The sequence below is a fragment of the Psammomys obesus genome, unplaced genomic scaffold (assembly GCF_907164565.1).
Source record: "Psammomys obesus unplaced genomic scaffold, mPsaObe1.curated_primary_1811, whole genome shotgun sequence".
NCBI lineage: Eukaryota > Metazoa > Chordata > Mammalia > Rodentia > Muridae > Psammomys > Psammomys obesus.
The window spans coordinates 126,890-148,156 of NW_026596725.1; the positions used below are offsets into that span (position 1 = coordinate 126,890).

The 21,267-nt window shown below is 37.9% G+C and overlaps 1 protein-coding gene across 1 annotated transcript in view; it reads right to left on the reverse strand.

Moving 5' to 3' along the window:
* The window catches only part of LOC129670238 (cysteine-rich secretory protein 1-like), a 75,186-nt gene that overhangs the window by 31,121 nt on the left and 22,798 nt on the right, over positions 1 to 21,267 (reverse strand). The window contains exons 5-8 of the mRNA XM_055598719.1: positions 12,104 to 12,183; positions 9,305 to 9,439; positions 5,297 to 5,387; positions 2,814 to 2,962 (exon numbers count right to left, since the gene is read on the reverse strand). Coding sequence (XP_055454694.1) covers positions 2,814 to 2,962; positions 5,297 to 5,387; positions 9,305 to 9,439; positions 12,104 to 12,183 — 455 coding nt within the window. The remainder of the gene's footprint in view (positions 1 to 2,813; positions 2,963 to 5,296; positions 5,388 to 9,304; positions 9,440 to 12,103; positions 12,184 to 21,267) is intronic.

A 21,267-nucleotide genomic window follows, 5' to 3' on the forward strand; every position in this document is an offset into this window, starting at 1 on the left:
ATTTTATATGAAAGAGGTTTATTAGATGGAGATGAAGAGAAAGAGAAGGAGAGAATGAGACATGATGGGGGAAAACAAGGGATGCCCTGAGAGAAAGGGGAGAGGGCAAGACAGCAAGAGAGAAACAAACTGGAGGGTTGAAACTTTTTTAATTTAATTTTTTTTATTATTAGTTACATTTTATTAACTCTGTATCCTAGCTGTATCCCGCTCCCTTATTCCCTCCCAATCACACCCTCCCTCCCTCATCTCCTCCCTGTCCCTTTACAAGTCCACTGATAGGGGAGGACCTCCTCCCCTTTCATCTGACCCTGTTTTATCAGGTATCTTCAGGACTGGCTGCAAAGTCCTCCTCTGTGGCCTAGCAGGACTGCTTCTCCCTTGGGGGATAGGAAGGTCAAAGAGCCTGCCATTGATTTCCTATCAGAAATAGTCCCTGTTTCCCTTACTATGGAAAACTACTTGGTTACTGAGCTACCACGGGCCACATCCGAGCAGAGGTTCTAGGTTATATCCATACATGGTCCTTGGTGGAGTGTCAGTCTCAAAAAAGACCCCTGTGCCCATATATATTTGGTCGTTGTGGAGCTCCTATCCTTTCCACATCATACTACCTCCCCTTCTTTCATATGATTCCCTGCACTCTGCCGAAGTTAGAAAGACAAATGGGATGTGCATTGGATGTATGACAGGAGTCTACCACAGAAGGCATCTGAAAGACTCTACCTAGCAGTGTTTCAAAGCAGATACTAAAACTCATAACGAAACCTTTTTAAGGAGAAACATAAAGAAGACTGCAGGTGTGGCTACCTGGAGGGTTACAAATGATGGCATCATCGGTTGCTAGGCAACTCAGAAGCAGGCTGCCATATACTAACAGCCTTGGCTGTCCTGGACTCGCTCTGTAGAACAGGCTAGCTTCAAATTCACCGAGATACTCTTGCCTCTGCCTCCCTGAGTGCTAGGATTACAGGTATGCATCACCATGCCTGGCTGAAAGATGCTTTCTTACTGGTCAAGCATTCAAATGGCTTTCAATGCAAGTGAGTCAAGTTTAAATTCCATCTCTGAACTTCTAAGATGGGTGATGTTTTTGTTTGTTTTGTGTGTGTGTGTGTGTGTGTGTGTGTGTGTGTTGTTGTTGTTGTTGTTTAGCAATTTCTTGGTTAGAGCTTCAGCTTCTCATCTGTAAGATGGGTATAATAACACTGCTCTGTACATGCACATGTATAGTGAGGGTTAAACATTAAAATTATTAAAAATATAAGAAATTGGAAGAGGAGGTGGGGGTAAATTCAGTAGGGCTCATTATCCCCTGTGACCTCTGTAGGATCCTGCCTAGGATCAAGGAAACTTATGGTTCCAGAATGATAAGAGTCCATCAGAGTGGGGAAACAAGACATCCAACAGCAGACATGACGATTGGAGCAGAGGCTGAGGGCACACATCTCTAGTCTCATGCAGAAAGCAGAAAGAGCTGACTGGGAAAGGCAGAGGTCTTTAAACTATCAAAGCCTGTGTGCAGTGACATACTTCCTCCAGCAAGGCTATACCTCCTAAACCTCTGCAAAAGATACCAAAACAGGGGACAACGTACTCATGTGGGCAAGAATATGGAGACAGCTCATTCAATCCACCACAGTACATATTTATTTTTGTGGATAATGAGAATTGAATTGTTTCACTTATTTCTTTGACAGTTGTCCAATTCAGTGGAAAATCAGTTCTTATGATATGTGCTCATGATATTTTGTATTTCGTTTTAGTATGTTTTAATGTTCCCGGTTTCACAAACATTTAAATTCTTTTTTGATTAAAGTTTTATTGTTTTAATATTAGGTACAATTTATAAACTTTGTATTCCAGCAGTATCCTGCTCCCTCATTCCTTCCCAATCCCACCCTCCCTCCCTCATCTTCTCCCTACCCCTTTCCAAGTCCATTAGTAAGGGAGGACCTCTTCTCCTTTCATCTGACCATAGCTTATTTGGTATCTTCCTGCAAAGTCCTCCTTTGTGGCCTGGCAGAGCTGTTCCTCCCTCGGGTGTTGGGGGGGAGGTCAAAGAGCAGGCCATTGAGTTCATGTCATTATACTTAATCACATCAAGTCAATCTCTTGTCTACTGTTCTCCACTGATTGCTTCCTGATTTAAAATGAATGTAAATTTTATAATGGCTAACTGGTTTTACTCATACCTCATCACTTCGGTTCTGCCGTGAACACTTTTTATATTCCTATTAATCACTCTTTAGCTTTCTCTAGCACTAATAAGGAATGAATACTAAAATTAATTAAGAAGATTGTTCTGTTTAAAAGGTATAGTAATACTGAACTACTTAGAATGTTTAGCAAGGAGCCTTAAATAGTTTAAGGTGAGATTATCAGCACATTAACTGAAAGAAATTAAAGAAGATCTGGTGTGGTTTGAAAATTGATATTGTTTCCCCACAGTATCAGGTGCTGAACTTTTTAACCATAGGATAGTTGTACTTTGCAAGAAGTTTGACTCTCCAGTAGATACAAGAAAAACATTCAACATAGTTAGCTGTTAGATAAATTTACCCAATATTTTAGTAAGATTCCATATCACAGCTTCAAAAAAATTAAAAGGACAAGCTAAGAGGTGGGACCACATGAAATTTCCCCTGTTGGCCCTTGCAGATCAAGTGTTGTCATTGTACTGGTCCCATTCCAGGACTGGGGTTGTTGGAATTTCATGGGTCATTTTCCTTAGGCCTGAGGGGAGAACTAGTACTTATATTTTACACACATATGTACCCAGCCTTGTTTATATCTAGAAGGATACAGATTACCTGAGTATAGTGTTCAGTCTCAAAGTCATCATCTGTTGAAGGCCATTCTCCATATTTGAAATGTTTGGACTCATTGTACCAGCTTTCAATTACCTTTGACCAGGAGAAGGGGTAATATTCCAAATGCATATTTTCTCCACAAAATGTATCTGAAATGAAGCAAAGTGACTGTATAAAATTTCTTTAAAAAATAAAATACAAAGGTTTTCCTCATTTTGTCTCATAAATGTTTTAATGATCACCTAGGCATAATTTTATAACAGGAAATAAACTCGTTTGATTATCTGTTGAAAATCTTCCTTTTTGTTGGACAAGCATGTGCTGCTCAAGTCTGATGAGAAATTGACATTGGCAGATTATGAAAAGGCTTTGAAATGATGACTACAGATATTTTAATCTCTGTCAATTAAAGAATGATGGTGAAAGACTCTATGAGCACTTGGGAGCTATAACTGAACTCTGGAATTGAAAGCAGTTGTAAAGAGTGTACACATTCTGAAAAGATGTTGGGTCCATTCTTCATACATGCTTCAGGTAGGTTATGGTACTGAGGAATAATCTGTATTTCTCTATAATACAAAGATCCCCCATTGCTAATGCACTAATTAATACCTTGGCATAAGAGTTCCGATAATCTGTCGACATAAAGTTGCATTTTTATTTTTAAAAATTAGTTTGGAAGAAGGCCTTTATAAACTGTTACCTAATTTTGTAGGATGCACTAAAAATTGGGTAGTAATTATTTAGGTCATATGGCAAAACCAAGCCCACCTTTGAGCATTCAAAATTGATTATCAGGATAGTCCTACAGTTACATATAATTTAGTCCTTAGTGCCCCAAAGCCGAGGAAATTCCAATTCTGATGTTGTGGAGACCTGAGATAACTTTGATTGGAAGCCTCCTAGGTAACTAGACACACTCAGTCCTTTAATAATGCTATTTGTGGTTCTTCTCTCCTGTTGATCACAACTTAGACCCCCAAACAAAGAAAACCCAGATTACAAAAATTAAAAACAATATCAGGCTACAGTCTACCATCAAGCGTAGGTAAGGGTCAATGTAGATCGAACCTTTTAACTTACTATTGTCAAGTTGTTTGTATCCATGATTTTTTGAGATGTAATTGATTCATTTAAATTTTGTTTAATGGTAGTTTGTATCTAAAATACACTACACTCATTTCTTGAAGGCTTATTCTCTGGATGCCAAAGGTTGAGTAGAGTTGTAGAAGCTTTGAGAAATATGGCCACCCTGACAGAGTTGGGTCTTTAAAGGTACTCATGTCAAGAGTAGCTCTTTGCACACCTGCTTTCACTTACTTTCTACAGCTCTGTATCCTATGCTTGTTTGTTTGCTTGTTTGTTTGTTTGTTTCTAATTGGGGTCAGCAGCCTCCTCCATTTTAACCTCCATCATATTATTTGGCCTCAGTTCAGTCCTGAATCACTCAAGCTAAAAGCCATGCACTGTGCTTTCTGAAGCCATTAAATAAAAATGAACCTCCTCTGGCATACAACAGGGTAGGCTCCTAGGAAGATGTGAGGGTGACTGCAGCAAAGGCTCCCTCCCAATAACAGTGGTCCTGGAGACTGAAGAGGCAACCCTCAAATTAGACACAACTCCTAGTGGAGGAAGGGTAACACCAACCCACTCACAAAAGCTTCAACACAAAATATACCCTGCCTACAAAATATGCAGGGATAATGATAGAGAAAATAGAGCAGAGACTGAGTGAAGGTCCAAACAATGCCTGGTCCAACCTGAGTCTCACCCCATGGGACACAGCCAACCCCTGACATGATTAATGATACTCTGTTATGCTTTCAGACAAGAACCTAGCATAGCTGTCCTCTGAGTGGCTCCAACCAGAACTGATGGAAACAGATGCAGAGAACCACAACCATTGGGTAGAGCATGGTTGATGAATGGGAGGAAGGATAGAAGGACCCAGAAGAGACAGGATCTCCATAGAGACCAACAGAGCCAACTAACCAGGGCCTAGGAAAGCCTTTGGAGGCCAAGGACCATACATGGACCGGACCTAGGCTCCCTACACAGATGTAGCCAATGAACAGCTCCATCTTCATATTGGTACCCTAGAAAGGGGAATGGGGGCTGACCCTGACAAGTACTCTGTTGCCTGCTTTTCAATCCCTTTCCCTTAGTGAGGCTACCTCACCACACCACAGTGGAAGAGGATGCACTCAGTCCTGATGCTACTTGATATGCTGGGATGGGTGGGTAGAGGGGACTTTCCTTCTCTGAGCAGTAGGGGATGGGGGATAGGGGAAGCAGGGATGAAGGTTGGGACCAGGAAGAAAGGAGGGAGGGGACTATAACCAGGATGTAAAATGAATACATAAAAATTAAAATTAAAAAAGATAAAAAAATACACTTCCCTTTAAAGTGATTTTTCTTTTTAGGCCTTTCATTCATGTTAGAAAAACTGCTTCAGAGAAGTTGAGTAATAAAGACACACATACTGTCAAGTCTCCTCTCAAGCGGGTCACTCTCTGCCTTGTCACAATACCTCGCCAAGATCCTAGCGTTTTCTGCAGCAGCTAGACTCCAACTCTACAAGGCAAGGAAAGAAAACTCCATGAAATTAGCATTCTCAACCTAAGATACTTGCTTAATGTTGTTAAAAAAAAAAAAAAAAGAAAAGAAAAGAAAAAAGAAAAAAAAACCTATGGGACTTGTAACATCTTTTTTTTTGGAAGCTGAATTTTTATGTAATTACATTTTCCCTAAGCATTCTAGTACAAACAAAAAGGAGATAAATGTGTAACCCATTTTAGTTTCTCAAGAAATAACAAATTCAAAATCAAGTTATAACATTCAGAGCAGAGTTTGTTCCTTAGGATTTAAGTAAAGACTTCTCAGGAAGACAGATTAGTGTCAGAAAACTAACCCAACAGTTTGCCAATTTTTTTTGTTTGTTTTGTTTTGTTTTGTGTTTTTTTGTTGTTGTTGCTGTTTTTTGTTTGTTTGTTTGTTTGTTTGTTTACCTCTGTGCTGGTCAGTTTTCTGTCAACTTGATACAAGCAAGAGTCACCTGGGAGGAGAGAGCCTCACCTGAGGAACTGCAACCATAATGTTGGCCTGGGAGCATGGGTTTGGGGGCATTTTCTTGATTAATGATTGGATCCGATTTGGGGTGGTATAAGAAAGCAGTCTGAGGAAAGCCATGAAGAGTAAGCCAGTAAGAGGTGTGTGTCCATGCTCTCTGCTTCAGTCCTTGCCTTGCCTCTCCTCATTGATGTATTCTTATCTAGAACTGTAGTCCAACTAAACCCTTTCTTCCACATGTTCCTGGTATCACACCAACAGGGAAGCAAAACGAGAAGATCCCTAGGCATGTCGTGTTAGATCCTTGAGTCTCAGTTTCTGTAAAGATGATACCTAAGTTATTCTAGAAGCTTTGCTCAACAAACTCAATGTGGTGATCCTCACAGTAAAGCCATGATGTTCTGAGTCTCACAATATGCACTCAGCAAATAAATGACATCTGTGACTTCAAGCAGAGTCACTTATCTCTGCCTGAAATGCTGATCAAAGCAAAGGAGGGAGCAGTTAGTGTCATGAGAATCTGTTACTAACTGTGTTTCTTCCTACTCTTCCATACAGTAACTAAGAATGGACAATGGTATATTTTACTGTGTGAGAGAAGAGAAAAAGAGTTTTAAAAGCTTTTAAGGATCACACAAATGAGAATTTCCGCTCAGAACTGTGCCCTGAGTTCTCCATGTGGGTGGGACAAGGGTTTATGTGCTGAGTTGAAGCATTTCACTATATACAGCTTAGACACAACTAGATGGGAGTAGCTGCGACATCCTGACAATCCTCTGTCCAGAAGCCTCAGAGTCTGTCCACAACCTATGTGAAACACTGCCAACTATTACAATAGAATTCACCTGTTTTAAGAACAATTACAACTTTTTGAACTCAGTTTCCTCTGCTTTCGTGTTTTCAGCGTGGTGTTATGAGCAAATTTTTAGAACACACAAAGTTTACTGGTCTTAACAACTTTGGGAACAACATGAGCATTAATGCCATCACTCTTTAGCATGGAAGTCAAATTGTGACAAGGGAGTGAAAAAGATAATTGTTGTGTGTGTATCTGCTGCCATCTCGTGGTTCTTTTATATAATTACTCTTCTGGTTGAATTACAGAGTTCAAAACATTGTTATTGTTTTTACATTTCTCAAGAAACAAAGATCAATTTTTCATACATGTGTCTATCTGAGGAAACTGAGAAGACCAAAAATTACATTCTGTCTGCAATAAGACTTCTCAATCAAGAGGCTTTCCTAGCTGCAACTATTTGTTCATCTGGCAGGAAGAAGATTGGATATTATTGGGTTGCAGCCTTGCCAGGTCACAGAGGAAGAAAATGCAACCAGTCCTGATGAGACCTGATAGGGTAAGGTCAAATAGAAGGGGGAGGGAAGACCTCACCTATCAGTGGATTAAGGGAGGGGCATAGGGGAAGAAGAGGGAGGGAGAGTGAGATTGTGATATAACAAAGGAGGCGGACACAGCCAGAATACAAATTGAATAAACTGTAATAAATAATAATAATAATAATAATAATAATAATAATAATAATAATAAATTTTAAAGATAATTAAGATAGGGGTTCCTGAGTATGTTCCTCTTGCGTTAAGAAGTTTGAATAAAATATATCATATTTTAGAGACTCTTTAAAGTAGAGAAAATTAAACTGGAGAATTAAATTAATTTTAAAAATTGTAAGAATTTTTCTGGAGCTCACCATGTAGCCTAAGTTGGATTTGAGCACACAATGATCCTCCTGCCTCAGCCTGGAAATCTATGTAAATGCTGTGATTTAGCTATGAACCACTATGATTAGCTGACAGACATTTATTAACAGTGATACAAACATGAATACCCATGACAAGTGATACTTTTAAAAATTGTTTATCAAATAATAAATACTGTTAATTTGTTAGGTGATTCAGAGACAAATTTTCAAAAACTACATTTTTCCTTTTCTCTTGTTGCTTCCTCTCCATCATTACAAGAGGATACTGTCAATTAAGATTAACCTCTAGGACAGTGTTTCTCAACCTTATGAATGCTATGACTCTTTAATACAGTTCCTCACCTTGTGGTGACCCCTAAGCACAAAATTATTCTGTTGCTACTTCATAACTGTAATTATGCTGCTGGCATAAATCATAATGTAAATATCTAGAATAGAGGATATCTGATATGTGACCTCCAAAAGGCTAAGATCCACAGGTTGAAAACTACCGCTCTATGGCCTGCATTGTATCTGAACTTCATCACTTTCGCTGTCCTGAGCCCTCGCAAGGATGCTGGCTAAGGTTCCTGTCTTTGTCTCATAATAAAACCGCCAGTTCTTGTGCTGCCAAGGCCAGATCTCTAAATTTTTTGGACCTCACCTCAATGAAACTCACTACTAGATTTTTTTTTTTTTACATAAAACTCAAATTTTCTTGTTGATACACAGAAAGTTTTACTGGGATACAGGCATGTTCATTCATTTACACTTCATCTGCGACTACGTTTATAGTGCCCTGACACAGATGAGCATTGTCTCAGAGGCCACATGGCCTGAACAATTTATATTTACTGTCTGGGATAGTAGCTGAAAATGTTATTGACCCTGATCCATTTGAGGGGAACTATCATATTTTATAGCCATGACCTTTCTTTGTAACTTTTGTAATTAAAAACTATCTCAAGTCATAAGTGGAATTACGCTTGTAAGGAAAGTTTTTGATCAGTTACGTAGCAATTCAATTTCCTCTCCAAGCACTAAACTTTCTGCACTTCTAACTTGTATTTCTATTATCTGGCATCCACTGTGTAGTAATAAGATTATCTTTTCACTAAGTCAAACAATAACAAAATAATAGCATTCCCATTAAAACTCTGAGACATGTGCGCTAAAGGTTTATCTTCCTACAACAGAAATAGTCCAGATTTGGCCTCTGTAATGCCCCATATCTTGTGCTTTCTCAGCCATGGAGGTTGTAAAGCTAAAGAATCCTTTTTTTAAAAAATCCCTTTCTTTGATAGGATGGATTATATAACCATGGTTGGCTATAAAACGAAAGAGAAGTCTTTTTTTAATTTTTTAAGATTTTTTCTTCACATTTGATTCATTATATATTCTGATTGAAGCCCCATCCCTGAACTCCCCCCTAGATTTTTCAATGTTTGCTTATTTGCTTAGTTTTGATATCTTGATTCCCAATACGTGTCACAAGTTTGAAGGCACCTAAGGGTGATTTTTGAGCTGAGTCAGAATTGTAGCCCTATCTTATATATAGAAATGTTATTTACATCCTCTTGGACTCAGTTGCTGCTGCTGTTACGTCATAGATTTGTTGTGATGGCCAGACAATTAGCATAGCCACAGTTCATAGGACTAACTTCCAAGGAAGGAAATACCACCAGTGTCCCCAATGTCACTGCTGATGCTATTCTGTATACTTACCATTTTCACCATGTTCTTGGCTGGTGGGGACACTTTTCTCCTGAAGGCATTGTGTGCGTTCACAATTTCTTCTTGTTGGTCTCTTTGCAGTTCAGTTACCAGCTTCTTATAGAGTGCTCTATGCACTTTGTGATGCTACCAAAAAAGTATTGATTAGTATCACTTCTCTTAAAGTGGCACCAGTCCCATGATCTATATTCCCTGTAGATCTACAGGCAATGTGAAATTAGAACTTATAATGAACAGGCAATATGTTCAGTATTCAGGAATCATTAAAATGTAAGTTTTAAGGATTTCTAAATTCTCGTATTGAATAAATTATGCTACATAAATTATACTACATAAATTATGCTATTCTTAGAGATTTTCAAATTTATGATTCAGAGGGTCAAGTAGAAGTTCTTGTTATTGGACAATAGGAATCACAGTGGCCATGGCTTGACATTTCTTGTTCACTGACTGACTATCTGCTTTGGCTCATTCTCTATACAGCTACTGAAAGCAGTACCTGTACTCCACAAATGAACCATGTGCACTTGAGTACTTCTCAAAGTGTTTGTGTGTGTGTATATATGCATGTGTAAGAACTAAACTTAAGAATGTATTTTGAGAGTGTGACCAAGTGTTCTTTTCACCTTCCAGTCTTATTTTTTGTTCGTATCTGAAAACTGCAGTGTCTACAGTGCATGCATTGAAAAGCTCAAGGCAAATTCAAACTCAGATTTCATCTTAGAATGTGCGACTCCTTTTTAAAAAAAAAGTATAAATTTTATTTTGTAACTGAGTAAGAGGAAAATGATTTATAAACAGTCTATGTCAGCATTAACCATCATAAAGGCTGTCTTATTATATGTGTCATTTATAACACATGCACTTCTTTTATCCATTATCAAAAATACGTTGTGCAATTTGAGAAGGGTATGTTTCTTCCTTGGCTACCACAGGACTGTTGACATACATTTAAGAATGGTCAGCATCAAAAATGTTTCCATGACAAAACAGAGGTCACTAGGTTCAAGAGAAGGCATTCCCACGGAATCCAGGACTCTACAGACACTACTTCCTTTCTAAGGGCTATGCCAACAGGCTGTTTTATTTCTCTTATTGCAATCAAATCTGATCTACATCAAAGAAAAGTTTTGAGACTCCCAAGAATCCACAGACTCCTTTGACAGACTCCTTCCTCCTCTGAACACTTTATTTTAGGGAAACAGATTACATTTGCCTCTCTGTTCATCCTCAAACATTTACAACCTCTATGACAAAACAGTAAAATTTTGCCCTTGTTTCCTGATATTCAGTTTCATTTAGTCTCATTTAAATCTTGTGTCCTAAAGCAAATTTTCCTGTACACCCAGATTTCTCTAATTAATGCAATCATCTAATATCCACATATGTGCTTGGAAGGCACTGGGGTCTTACGTCCTTATGAATTTTGCTCTTGACTCTGGTAGGGCAGATACTCTCTTTCATGATTTTTCCAGAATTGGATTGTAGTAACCTAGAGTACCAGATCATGAAGGTAAACATGGGCTTCTAACTCCCTGCTTTTTTTGTTGTTGTCACTTAGCAATGCATACTGTACTTGGTGTGAGCTCTGGTTTTGGTTGGGAGATGTCCCTCCACAAAAGGAGAGAAAAATAAGCAGAGAATCAGAGGAAAGAAAGAAGAAGCCTTCTATAAGCCTTCAATAATCTGCATCCTAGAAGATCTTTGGGTCATGGACATCATGGTGGAGGTGATACCATACTCATACCAATCCATGACTCCAGCAGCTGACGACAGCAATTTCTCAAAAATAATATGTGAAGTTTTACCACTTTCAACATATCCCTTTGTCTGATGATACACACACATACACACAGTCTAGCTCTGTAACAGAATGAGTGATTTTAATTCATTATACAATTAGGTAAACTATATTAAGGAGCATGTTGTTTTTCTTGTCCTATTTTAGTTGCTAAAGATCACAAACTGTTTATGATCACTGACCACAAACTGTAAGACAGTTCATCTTTTATACCACTGAGGATGTTGTTTTTGTTCTGTGATCATTGAAGTAATCATTATTATTAACACCATCATCATCTCTGCCATTGTCAACTTTTTGTGGTCATAAGGATTGAACTCTGGACATACACATAAAAGAGAAGTGTTGTAACACTGAAGTATATCATTAGACCAAAGGTTTTATTTTTATAAGCGAACAGATCCAGGCATCATATATTGATTCCATTGCTGATTCTCTCACACATCTCTGTAGTTGTACCTTTCAATTTCATATTTAATTTTTATGTATAACATTCTTAAAATCATAAATGGTGTAATGTAATTGAGGACACGGTTATCTGGGAGGAAAAGTAATAATAACCGTGTTTGTTAGTCTATTTGCTTCTATTAGTCATGAAAACACATGGGTAAATTGTAGAGAAGTACTTGTCTATGCTTTCATTATTTTTCTCCCTCCATTGCTCATTTCCTTTCTCTCTTTCTTTCGTAGCCTTCATCCTTTTGTTTATTTATTTTTCTGATTGTTTAGAAACAAGGGGTTAAAGTGAAAGTTGAACTTGGAGCCCCATCAATTCTAGTCATCTAAACTTGATGGCTTATTCCTATTCTTTGGTTCCATCCTTGCTTCCGCTGTATTAAGAACAGGACTTGTTTAACAGCATTATTCAGTGAAGACAGGAAGTAACAGATACAGCCTTCTCAGAGCAGTGCATATGAAATCATTTCATCACAGGGTTGTTTGTTATTCTTCTATAAAATAAAGTTCTGTAGCATGCAATCTGTACATACTCTGTAAGGCAGAGACAGTACAAGGACAGCAGCAACAGCAGCACCAACAAACCATAACAAGAAGATTTTTACTGCCATTCCTGAAAAAAAAAATAACAGAATTTTAGATTACACACAATGTGTACAACAGTATTTTCTAAGACACCTTAAACTACTTTTACTTTGTTTTCTTTTCTTTCTTTTATTTTTATTTTTATTAAATGGGACATGAAAATAAAGTATATTATACTTTAGCTAAAGGGACTCAGAAAATAATATACAGATGATTCAATTGATATGGACTTCTATTTAACATGATTTTTTTCTTTTTATTTATTATTTGTTACAATTTATTCACTTTGTATCTGGGCTGTAGCCCCCCTCCCTTATCATCTCCTCTGAGTCCCATGCTCCCTTCCTCTTCTCCCCCTATGCCCTTTCCCTAGTCCACTGATACAGGAGGATCTCCTCCCCTACTATCTGACCCTAGCCTATCAGGTTTCATCAGGACTGGCTGAATTGTCTTCCTCTGTGGCTTAGCAAGGCTGTCTTCCCACAGGGAGGTGATCAAAGAGCCAGCCACTGAGTTCATGCCAGAGATAGGCTCTGCTTCTTTTATGAGGGAATTCACATTGAGACTGAGATGGACTTTTTTTAAATTAAATTTTCATTTTTTAAATATTAGTTACAGCTTATTAACTTTGTATCCCAGCTATATCCTGCTCCCTCATTCTCTCCCAATCCCACCTTCCCTCCCTTATCTTCTCCCTACCTCTTTCCAAGTCCACTGATAGGGGAGGACCTCCTCCCCTTCCATCTGACCCTAGCTTATCAGGTATCTTCAGGACTGGCTGCAAAGTCCTCCTCTGTGGCCTAGCAGGGCTGCTCTTCCCTCAGGTGGGGAGGGATGTCAAAGAGCCAGCCACTGAGTTCATAAATGTAAACTTAAAAAAAAATGTTTATTTAGTTATTCACTTTACATCCCAATCATAACCCTCTCTTTTCTCTCTGCCTGGTTCCTCCCCTCCCTCCCTCATCACCATATCTCCCTTCCTTTAGCCCTCAAAAAAGGGGAGGGGGTTCTCACTACTAACCTATTTCAGCACATCTAGTTGCATTAGGACTGAGCACTTCCTCTTTCTCAGCGTCTTGGCAAGGCAGGCCCACCAGGGGGAAGTGATCAAAAAGTACACAACAGAGACCATGTCAAAGACAGCCCTCTCCCCTTTCTAGCAGACCCACATGAAGACCAAGCTGCCTCTCGGGTACATATGCACAAGGGGGCTTTGTTCCAGTCCATGCATGGTCATTGCTTGGTGCTTCAGTCTTATCACACCCCCTCCACTTCCAAGCCCAGGCCCTGGTTACTTGGCTCTGTTGGTCATCTTGTGGAGCCCCTTTTCCCTCCTTTTCTTCCCCCCTCCAATGTAAACTTCTTAATTTCCAGAGTGTGAGTATGTGCGTCATGTATTGATAGAGGATTAAGGTAATAGATGATGGCATTTAAGTTGCTAACCAAGTGACTAAAGCTAAAAGAATTTATCTTATATTTTCTTCATTAGCTTAAACTAATCCAAAAAGGTGCATAACTGTAATAGAAAAGGTCAAGAGATAACATCAGAAACATAGCTTAAAATAGACTCCATCAGCCATGCCTTATTTGCAAGAGTACAGAGAAGGGAGTTGATCCTGTTTCTATTAATGTATGTATGTGATTTCTGAACATTTCTATTACTTTGCAATGAGCAATTATCTTTGTGAAGTATCCAAATCAATACTAATGGATCATTGTTCTTATTTATTACAGGTACTTAATTCTAATAATGAGTATAAGCTTGTTAAATGGTATGGCACATTTTTCCCCTAACAATCTGTTATGCTTATTTTTATAAACTTAGTAATTATCTTTTATGGAAATTTCTAATTTTGTAAAGCAACTTAACTTTTCTGGTTCTGGGTTACTTCACTCAGGATGATCTTTTCTAGTTCCATCCATTTGCCTGCAAATGTCATGATTCCCTTGTTTTTAATTGCTGAGTAGTTTTCCATTGTGTAAAAATACCACACTTTCTATATCCATTCCTCCACTGAGGGACATCTAGATTGTTTCCAGATTCTGGTTATTACAAATAAAGCTGCTGTGAACATAGTTGGCCAAATATCCATGTTGAATGGTGAGACATCTTTTGGGTATATGCCCAGGAGTGGTATAACCGATCTTGAGGCAGTGCTATTCCCAATATATACTCACTTATAAACAAATATTAACCATATAATATAAGATAACCATACTAAAACCTACAGACCTAAAGAGGCTAAATAACAAAGAGGACCCTCGGGAAGATACTTAAATCTCCGTCAGAATGGCAAACAGCATAGACACCAGAAGCAGTGGAAGAGAGGGAACAGGAGGGGAGCCTATCATAGAGGTCCTCTGAAAGGCTCCACCCAACAGAGGAGCAGATGCTGAAACTCACAGGCAAACTTTGTGTAGAGTGCAGGGAGTCTTATGAAAGAAGTGGGGTTGGGGATAAGACATGGAGGGGACAGGAGCTCCACAAGGAGATCAATAAAGCTAAATAATCTGAGCCCTGGGCTGGAGAGATGGCTCAGAGGTTAAGAACACTGGCTGTTCTTCCATAGGTCTTGAGTTCAATTCCCAGCAACCACGTAGTGGCTCACAACCATTTATAGTGAGATCTGGTACCTAATTCTGGTGCGCAGGCAGACATGCAGGTACAATGCTGTATAAATAAATAATAAATAAATAAATCTTAAAAAAAATAATCTGAGCCCTGCAGAGACTGATTCACTAATCGAGGACCATTTGTGGAAATCACCTAGACCCACTGCTCATATGGTAGGCAGCTCAGTCTCCGTGTGGATTCCAGAGTAAGTGGAGCAGGAGCTGCCTCTGTCATGAACTCAGTTGCCTACTCTTTGATCACTTCCCCCTGGTGATGCAGACTTGCCAAGCTACAGAGGAAAAGGATCCAAGCAGTCCTGATGAAACTTGATAAACTAAAGTCAGACGGCAGAGGAGGAGAACTTCCCCTTTCAGTGGGCTGGGGGAAGGGGATGGGGGGGATGAGGGAGATAGGATGGAAGCAGGAGGAGATGAGGGAGGGGGCTACAATCGGGTTATAAAATGAACAAAAAAAAAAGGAAAAAGGAAAAAAGAACAAAAAAGAAAAGCAACTTAGTTTTTGAAGGGTTAAATATTAAACAAGAATATTCATGCTTATTTCCATACCCACGTGGTTGTCCTATCAATGCCCTCAAATGTCCCATGCCCACCTTTAGCAGGAGGGATGCTTCAGAAAATAAATCATCTGATTTTATTCTGCCTTCTCCATCAACTCCATTCCATTCATCCTCATTTTGCAAATGTTTCTCCCATCCTCCCAAGCAACCATGTCCAATAATTATCACACAGAAGGCAGCTGGGATCCATGAGACAAGAGTAGGGCCAGTAACAACCAGCTAGAAGGTATTCCAGACCAGGACAGTGAAACAATGTGACAGGTCTGCCAAGAAGTAAACAACATTCAAGCCAGTCATTTTATTATCTTATAGTTCTATCCAGCTCTGCTCCAAACAGCTGTTTCTTATAGGACAGTGAGTCAGTGAAGTAGGCCAACACTGTCTTGTGCTGTTTATCTCTTTACTGTTTCACTCTCTTACTCTCATTCTCACTCTGGCTCTGGTTTTCTTTTCTCTTTCTTTCTTTCTTTCTTTCTTTCTTTCTTTCTTTCTTTCTTTCTTTCTTTCTTTCTTTCTTTCTTTCTTTCTTATTGTTTGTTCTGTTTTGTTTCCCTTTTCCCATCGCCATCTTTCTTACTGTTATATTCCCAAAGCCTAGAGCCAGACTTAGTTTGTGATATCTACTACATACCTTTCTCTCCTCCTTTCAGTTTGTCATGAGGTCAAATCCCTACATATCCACCCTGTTTTTCCCTTCCTTCTATTACTCCCATTCCCGTGTATGGCCCTTTCCTCTGCTTCTCATCTAGCAATCCAACTTTAATCACCATTCTCACTGAGACTGCTTACCTAGTCTTTCTCTTCTACTCATCACAAAAAAATAACTAACCTGATACTCTGCAGGTTGTTCCTTAAACAATCAGTACTTAACAAGAGTCTCCTTCAGTTACTTGTTGGTCTATTATCAGAATGTACTAGTGGGTAGTGACTGCTCCTGCAGTCATTACCCAGCCCACAGAAAGAGACTGGAGATGGAGCCTGGTGCCAAGAAAAATAGTTGAGTAGGTGAAAATATCACCACAACTTTACTAGAACTGAGAGTCTACTGAAAATTACGAATACATCCACTGAAATAAGAGAAGCACCCTGAACCAAAAGAAACAGCCAAAATCTTTAACTGACATCTAACCCAGATGGGCAGATTCTAGCACAGAATGCTACAATCTGCTAAGTTGTCTCATATCCTGAATGTGAAAGCATATTATATTCTATAAATTGCCTTTAATTAGTAATAAAAGACAGCATTGTAAAAACATATTATCGCATAAAGAGTGATTAAAATATATGCGTGTGTATATGTTCATGCAAACGTTTTAGATAGAGATATGTCACAAATAGATGAAATATATATGTTTTATATAACACACATGAAGGATAGAACATGATAATATATGCCTGTCACTTATCTGTCAAAAATAGACAAACCACAAAATTTTTATTCTGACCTTGGAAAAATTATCATGTGACAACTGGTTTCTGGTAGAATTATGATTACTATAGCACATTTGTCTCATACCAAGAACTTTGCTTTAACACAGATAGGGTGGCTGAACTGAAAGAAGGAAATCTGCTAAGAGAGAAACCTCAAATCCCGGAGCCTGCTTTGACTTTGAGGCTGTGGACAGGTAGAAGATGTCCACTCAGGTTAATGTCCTTAGAGAATGGAAAGCACAAAGAAACTAGGGGATCTCATTCCTTAAAGTTCAAACAGCACTTACAGCCACCAAGACAAGGCAAGAGAATAATATTTAATACATAATCATCATGATTGCATTAAGGATTTTACGATTAAAAGGTTATCCATGGACTCTTGACAGGATTGCAGTTAGCCTAGGTACAAGAGTATGAGATTACAGTGACTCTCTTGGGTCGTGCTGATAGTCACAACTCAAAATCAGGAGGCAAAGGGTGGAGTAAAGGAGTGAAAAGTAGCAGGCAAGAGCCTGAGGCTTCAGCTGGAAGCAAAGCATGGCATCAGCAATGATGCTGGCATAAAGGTGGGGACTGGAGCGCATGACTCAGAAGCTGAATTAGGCTAGGAGGAGAAATGGTCTCAGGTTAGAGGCCTTGTGCCTCCAGTCTGAGCCTGTTCAGTAGGCCACTAGGACGTGATAATTCCCGTGGACTGACCAGAGCTAAGCATGTAGTGAATGTTCCATGATTCTCCATTAATCACAGCCTGAAAATCTAAAAACAAACTTGACCCAAGATGTTAACTAGTTTTCTGAACTCAGCTAAAACAGACATAAAGGATAATAAACTCATCATTTTCTTCTGAACACACTTGTTTTTATTCAAAATGTGAAGATTTCGGGCAATATTCTTTTAAAAACAGGTAATACTCCACACTTGAAAAACTGACTATACAAACTTTTTTTTCATAAACCTTAAGCTTTGACGAACAGACTGTGAACAATTAAAATTTAATATTTAGTGGGAGGAAAGATCAAGGATTTGGGAAAAGGCTGAGGAGGATCAAACAGTGCCCCTGGCAAGCATTGGGGAACACTTTCCCATCTAGAAATTGTTAGACCATAACCTTCGGTAATCAACTTTAATGAAGAACAAGCTCTTCCTTGCCTTGACCGAATAACCACTAAGAACGAACTCTGCCAAAAGCTTATTTTCCACATTAACTCCTCTTTGCCTTGGCAAATATGTTAACCCCCACATTCAACAGACTACAGAGAGGCAGACAAAACACAGGAGTCCAGCTTGATCACTTTGTACATACATGTATACCTGTTTCACTTCTATAACCACCAATAGTCACATTGAGTCTTCCCTATATCCAGATAGGTTCCTCTTGCCCCATTGTGCCTACAGCTCCCAAATGAAACAGCACTCTGATCTTCATGGGAATGCATTGTTTTGATCAATTCTTAACCTGTCTAGAGTAGACATATGGATATTTCAGTGCTGGCTTCTCTACTATTATGCCTATTTGAATCATTCATGGTGCATATGAAGAAGTTTGCATTTGTCGATAGCTATGTAGCAGTCCACTATATATCTAATACATAATGTATCTGTTTTATCATTCACAGATACTTTGATTTTTTTTTCAGTTGAGATTTTTAGTAAAAGTTCATATGGATATTTTATCCATCTTTTGGTACAAACTATTTATATTCCTTTAGGGAAGTGTACTGTATAACTTAGAGCATAACTATTGGGTTATATAAATACTTTTGTTTCTATTAGTAGATATTAACAAATAATTTTCCAGAGTAGTTAATTTTTAATAAATGCATGCCTTTTATAAAATAATCCATGCTTCTTATCCTCACCCACTATTTTTTTGTACATAATATTTTTTCATTACACTTTTAACTTGTATTTGTCCCACCAGTAACAATATTGAGTATATTTTTGTGTTTTACCAGACACAGGTACCATCTTTTGTGTACTCTTTACTAAATATTTTGTCTGTTGTAATAATTACTTTAATACACTTTTCTTATTGGGTTCTGAGATTTATCTGTATGTTCTCGATAATTTTTCAAAATATGCCACAGTTTTTATTAGTTTGTAGCCTATTTTTAAACTCCCTTTTCTCATTTCATTAGTTATTTGAGACTTTCATACAATGTATTCTATCATATTTATTTCCTTTTCCATTCCAAACCCATCCTTTTCCTTTCAAAAAAAAAATCAACTTTGTGTCTTAGTTTTTATTTGATTTGTTCGTTTGCATTTTAACCCTATAATGTACAATTTGTGGGTGTCATATACTCTTCAATATGGGATCATCCATTAAAGTGTGATCAAGCGACAAGGTATCATACCTTTAAAAAAAAATACTACCTCTCCCTCTTCCAGAAGTTTTCATGTGCCAATAGTCCCTCAACTATGAGTGGATTCATGCCCACTTCCCTTCTCCACTTCCCTTCTTTTCTGGTATTAACTTGTTGCTAGTACCTACATCTTGTCCATTCTGTCTCAATCCCTATAAGTTCATATCTACAATATTCATAGTTTGTCCAGAAAACAATGTTCACATAGACAATGTCCCTGAATATTATAATTATTTTGCCCTCTTTCTCAATAATCTCTAAGCCTTACATGGGGAATATATGGTATAGGTGTTCCATTTTCAGTTGTATGACTTATTTAGCAAAAGATTAAAAATTGGATGTCTAGTATTATTTTCACTTATTATAGAAAATGGTGTGTTTGTGGGTCTCCATGTACATGAGTTTTGGGTAATTTCTGTTTATCTGAAAAGATAAATCATGACAGTGTTTTTCATCTGGAGATTGATCCAGCTTTGATAAAAAAAAAAAAAAGAAGAATACCAAAGCTTGGAAACTTGCACTGTTAGCCATTGAGAGCATTGCTCTCATAAGTTTAGAAAAAAATGATCATGGGAATATTATAGGCTACAAAAATAAATTTAAACATATTATCATCTGATTTGTGACAAAGCCTAAAATGAAATCAAATAAGGAAAATTCACTAGAACACCTAATAAAATGTAATGAATTAGAACTCTATCTCACATATTAAACAAAAATTACATTTTATATGCTGTATATTTAAAAGTGGATACTGCATGAATTATTGCAGATTACATTTGATTGACATAAATCCATACTTTTTGATATTAACCAATTATGTGTAGTCATGAATTTTGAAATAAATTATCATATTTTTTGCTTTTCCATTTTTAATTTTTGTATTAAATTTATTTCATTATGTTATGTAACAATGGTCACAAAACAACAAGCATGTACGTACAGAGAGTATGGAATATATAATGAAGGCAAGATTGTCCTAAAGCAATGCACAGACGAATAGCACACACAATGGGAAATGTAAGTAGGAAGGATAGAGCAATCACAAGGAGAATGAGAAAGGAGAAAGTAGCAGAGAGGAAACACTGGTGAGGAAAGCTGGGACACGTAATTTTTTTCAGAATAGCAGGTCTCTCATGAAGACACTGAAGCCCTAAAGAAAGATCAAAGACAGGAAACTAGAAGAGCTGAAGAAAGAAATTTGAACAGCTAAAAATAGCCATCTTCCCCCAGGTCCACAATTTCTTTTGCAGGTTGCTTTGGTTATGTACAGTAAAAATGTTTATTCTATCATCCGCACAGTACCTTCTCATTGCCCATTGTAAACTGCAGATATAGAAGATGTGAAGGATTTCTACCCCTTGAAGTGTAATTCTCTTCTGCTAGCTGTGTATTTTGACTGCAACTTCAAACAGATTCAGATGAAATAAAAGGTATCCAGACTCCAGTAGCCTATAGTTAGAAGCTTTACACTGATACAAAGAGTGCAAACTAGTCCAGTCTCTCTGGAAATCAGTGTGGAGGGTTCTCAAAAATCCAACATGAAGTTTCCCATATGAAACAACAATACCACTCCTAGGTCTTTACCCAAAGATCTCCAAGTCAATACATCTCATAGACATCTGAAAATCAGTGTTCGTTCCAGCATTATTCACAAAAGCTCTATATGGAACCAATTTAGCTCTCTAACAAATAACAGAGAAGCTGAGGTGTGGCGATGCATGCCTTTAATCCCAGAACTCAAGGAATTCGCTGTGAGTTTGAGACCAGCCTGGTCTACAAAGTGAGTCCAAAGCAGCCAAGGCTACATAGTGAAACCCAGACTCAAAAAAATCAAGTAAATAAATAAATAAGTAAATAAATAAAGAGAAAGAACAACAACAACAAAAAAAAACAACAACAACAAGAACAAAAAATTAAACAGAGGAAGAATGGTTAAAATGTGATGTTTCTCTATCTACACAGATATAGAAAGAATCTATATAATGAAATCCTGTTCGGCCATAAAGATGAACATAGTCTTGTCTTTTACATGAGAGTGGAAACAACTAGAGATAATCATCATTAAGTGAGTTAGGACAATCTTATAAAAAATGTCACACATTTTCTTTCGTTTGTGATTCC